General features: G+C 42.0%; 1 protein-coding gene across 1 annotated transcript; it reads left to right on the forward strand.

Moving 5' to 3' along the window:
- The first annotated feature begins 848 nt into the window (after positions 1 to 848).
- Positions 849 to 4,623, forward strand: LOC118738151 (uncharacterized protein K02A2.6-like). The gene is made up of 2 exons (XM_036469075.1): positions 849 to 4,444; positions 4,491 to 4,623. Exons 1-2 carry the CDS (start codon positions 849 to 851, stop codon positions 4,621 to 4,623), a joined length of 3,729 nt encoding a protein of 1,242 aa, XP_036324968.1.
- The last annotated feature ends 39 nt before the right edge of the window (positions 4,624 to 4,662 follow it).

The following is a 4,662-nucleotide window of genomic DNA, read 5'->3' on the forward strand; positions in this document are numbered from 1 at the left end:
AATCGCGAAGCCATGAGCCGAATATAGTAAAATTGCGTTTTTATCCTGTAGAATTTAAACGGATTCAAGTTTCTAGTGTTAAGTATTGAAAATGTCCTTTTAAAATTTTATCCTTGAAATTTCGCAATATTTGTTTTAAAAAAAATTATATGTTCAAGGCTTATACAAACTCGATAAAATCCTCAAATTTCGTCCTTCTAACTTTATCAGCTTAAAAAATTACCTATTCGTCCTTTTTAATTTCTTCAAATTCTAAAGGAATTTTCTCTTGCACTTGGTACCCATATTTTTATCCCCCTACATTGCATTGAATTTTTTAAATAATTTTTGGAAATAATCTTATCTTTGAAATTACAGACTACTTTAAAATAAATTCTGACTTCAGAGAAAAAAAATAAAACCGCCACTTTAAATAAAAAAAGTAGGTTTAAAACCCATTTATTTATTATTTATTTTATGGTAGGAGAGCTTCTCAAACAATACATCTAACCCCGGGATCGCGGGATTGTGATAACGACATCCCGAAAATCGTGGAAAAAGCTGAAAAATAAGATTAATAACTACGTTTTGTCAAAATAATAAAACGGATACGTAAGTAAATTCGTAATTTATTTATTTGCCAAAGCAGAGAGGGATAAGTTGAGGTTTTCACATCATTTTGTGTGTTTACGGTTTGTCAGTATAAAAGCAATTTAAGTTGATGTATCGTAACCGAAAACTAGAATACATCTGGCAACACAGTTTTGCTGCTTGCGTTTTGCCATGTCTCGTTCGTCAATTATAAAAAAATACATACATACTTTGTTGTGCGCAAAGTTACAACATTCTTGGCGACGAGGTACATCGAAATGGCTGAAGGAATGAAGGAGTTGCTGGAGCAACAGAGAACGTTTTTCATAGACGTGTTGGGGTCCCAACGATCGTGGATGGAGTCGCAACTCGAGCTACAAAAGCGAGAGTACCTGAAGCGAGAATCTCAACTGGCAACTGCACTGGAATCCACAGGCACCATAAATTCGTCGTTTGGAGTTAATTCGCACATCGCCGTGCCAGCATTCACAACCTTTAATCACGATAAGCAGCAGTGGGAGTCATATATAGCACAATTGACTCAACACTTCACAGCGTATAAAGTCATCGACGATGATCAAAAAAAAGCATTTTTTCTATCATGGGTTGGCGGCGAGACCTTCGAGCTTTTGGTTAAGTTATTCTGTAGTGTAGACGTTCAGTCGAAATCGTACGAGGAACTGGTTGCAAAACTAACCTCACATTTTAAGACTAAGGTACACGTGCTTGCATCGAGATACGAGTTGTTTAAGCTTAAAATGGGGCCTAATCAAAAATATTCGGAGTGGCTAGCCGAACTACGCGGAGTTGCTCGAAATTGTAAGTACGTCTGTCGCAATAAGGAGTGTAACAAAGAGTTTGTAGATGAGCTTATTAGGGACATAATCGTTTTGAATACACCGCATGAAGCTGTGAGAACAGCAGCATTACAGAAATTAGAGCCAACACTCGAAGATATTATCTTGGTCGCAGAGGCGTTTGAGGCAGCACAAACAGTAAAGAAACAGGTGTCGGGTGAAAATGAAGTAAAAACCGAGGTTCTTCAACTAAAATCCACCCAAGCACGCAGTCAAAGCAACGAGGCACCATATTCTTCCGGCCAATCTCAGTCTTGCTCCGGGTGTGGAACACACCATTCGCGAGAAAAATGTAAGTTTCGCAATGCACAGTGCCGCAAGTGTAAGCGTTTTGGCCATATAGCTCCAGTTTGCAACACTGGATCCAAAGTGAATTCCCCTAAGCAGCAATATGGTCGGCACCAAAAACAACAAAAATTGAAAACAAATCAAAATTCGGTTTTAACAATTAGCCAGGTCAACTCGTGTAGCAACACGGTAAGCAAAACCAACCGCAAATATATGGTGGAAGTAAGGATAAACGGTAAGCCTTTACAATTTCAACTTGACTCCGGAGCAACTTGCTCTATTATCGGCCTAGAAGGATACAGACAAATACATAGCCCACCTTTGCTGCCATGTAATCAAGGTTATGTAACCACGTACGGTGGTGGGAAAGTGAAAATTTTAGGATCTGTCAATGTTACGCTTCAACGTGGCGATATTGAAAAACAAGTTCAGGTTACCGTTACAAATGTTGAGCGCAATGGGGAAATTTTGGGTACCGACTTGATAGAGGAACTAGGTTTGTGCCCTTGCCAAGCACACGTTAAAGCAATTACTTTAAATACTTGCGAAGAGCTCATAAAAAAGTTCCCAACGGTCTTCAACGACTCACTCGGCCACTGCAAATCGTTTGAAGCGCATTTACAGCTGAAGCCTAACGCGGTGCCAAAGTACTTCAAAGCGAGGCCACTCCCATTTTCACAGATGGAAGCCTTCAAGAGAGAGGCACAGCGTTTAGTCGATAAAGGCATTTGGAAGCCATTACATTTCAGCAACTGGGCAGCACCCATCGTAGTGGTACCCAAAACAAATGGACGCATTCGAATTTGTGGTATCAAGGCATTAAACGCACAGCTAGATGTCGACCAATATCCGATCCCACGAGTTGAAGAACTATTTCAAACCTTGCGTGGAAGTAAGTTATTCACCAAAATTGACTTGTCCGATGCATACTTCCAGGTGGAAATGGACGAGGCATCTAAGAAACTTACCGTCGTCAACACGCCAGCTGGCTTATTCGAATACCAACGCCTACCTTTTGGCGTAGCCAGCGCACCAGCTATATTTCAGCGCCTCCTCGAGCAAATTATTGTCAATATTCCTAGGTGCGTTAACTATTTGGATGACATTATAATAGGAGGAAAGTCGCTCGATGACCTGAATGAAAATATAGAGCAAGTCTTTTCACGCCTACAGCAACACGGATTTACATGCCAACAATCCAAATGCAGTTTTATGCAACGCGAGGTAGAATACCTCGGGTTTATCATTAATTCCGACGGAATAAGCCCTACCAGTTCAAAAGTTGCAGCAATAAACGAGTTGCCGCGACCGGACAACCTCAAGGATTTACAAGCATTTTTGGGTAAAATTAATTATTATAGTAAATTTATTAACAACTTAGCACAAACAGCCGCACCGCTTAATAATCTGCGCCGCATGAACGAAACTTTTAAATGGGGAGAAGAGCAGGAGAAGTCGTTTACTGAGCTAAAAAGGCAATTATCAACTGCGCCGCTGCTTTCGCATTTTGATGACAAATTACCAATCGTGCTAGCAACAGATGCATCGTCGCATGGCATTGGCGCGGTCTTATCTCACCGTCTTCATGATGGCTCGGAGAAACCAGTGGCGTTTGCTTCTAAAACGCTGGACGAGCACCAGAAGCTTTACAGCCAAATTGAAAAAGAGGCCCTGTCGATTATCTTTGGCGTTAAGAAGTTTCACCAGTATCTCTATGGCCGTACGTTTACGCTGTTGACAGATCACAAGCCACTGGTGACAATATTTAGCCCGGATAAGCAACTACCGGTGCTAACTATTCAACGACTTCAGAGGTGGGCCCTTACGCTTATGGCTTACCGCTATGAAATTAAGTACAGAGCAACTGATAAACATAGCAATGCAGATGCACTTTCGCGTTTACCCAAGGGACCCGATGTTGACTTTGATAGAGCAAATCTATGTTTTCAAGTGGATATTGACCAACAACTAGACGAATTCCCGTTGAACGCTTCACGCCTTCGCAAACTAACTCAACGCGATGTAGTTCTTAAGAAAGTAAGCAAATTTATAGAGGAGGGGTGGCCGGGAAAACTCTCAAAAGCTGATGCAGCTTTGCAGCCATATTTCACACGCCGATTTTCACTAAGCATTGAATTGGGAATCGTTATACTGCAAACAAACTACAGTCGCGTCGTGGTTCCAGAAAGCGCCAGAACAACTGTTATAGATCTACTTCACGAAGGCCATTGGGGCATTTCGCGTATGAAGCAAATGGCGCGTAGGCACTGCTGGTGGCCAAAATTGGACTCAGACATTGAGCAACGCGTTTCCGACTGCAGGCCTTGCCAAGAACACAGCGCCACTTCTCCTGCACAAGAGTTTTCTTGTTGGCCTGCAGCAGAAGGACCTTGGCAGCGTATCCATTTAGATTTCGCTGGGCCATTTTTAGATTCAATGTGGCTATTATGTGTAGATGCCTACTCCAAATTTCCATTCGTAGTAAAAATGCAACATATAACCGCCACTGCGACTATAGAAGCTCTAAACTCAATTTTTGCGGTCGAAGGATTCCCCGACACAATTGTCTCCGACAATGGGCGACAATTTACAGCCTCAACATTTCAACAGTTTTGCACGGACCGTGGAATTAAGCATCTCACCACTGCTCCATTTCATCCTGCCTCCAACGGGGAAGCCGAAAGATTCGTACGAACGTTCAAACAAAGTCTTAAAAGCGATCGCTGGAGGTAACAGCAAAACTGATGGTATTATAACATTTCTAGCTACTTTCAGAGCTTCGCCAAATCCTACCACCGGTAAGTCACCCGCTGAGCTGCTACATGGGCGACAACCGAGAGGACTGTTAACCCTTCTACATCCTACATCATCTAATGAGACCAGCAAGGCGAGCTCATCCGCACACTGAAAATAAAAACTGCGTAAATATAACGAAAACTTGCGTAAA

Source organism: Rhagoletis pomonella, unplaced genomic scaffold (genome assembly GCF_013731165.1).
Source record: "Rhagoletis pomonella isolate Grant_MI unplaced genomic scaffold, Rhpom_1.0 Rhpom_scaffold_00004, whole genome shotgun sequence".
Lineage (NCBI taxonomy): Eukaryota > Metazoa > Arthropoda > Insecta > Diptera > Tephritidae > Rhagoletis > Rhagoletis pomonella.

Excerpts from the sequence above, each read along its gene's own strand:
- LOC118738151 (XM_036469075.1), top strand. The coding sequence starts at position 849 with ATGGCTGAAGGAATGAAGGAGTTGCTGGAGCAACAGAGAACGTTTTTC. Across the intron at positions 4,445-4,490 it reads CTTAAAAGCGATCGCTGGAG|AGCTTCGCCAAATCCTACCA; the intron begins GTAACAGCAAAA and ends AGCTACTTTCAG.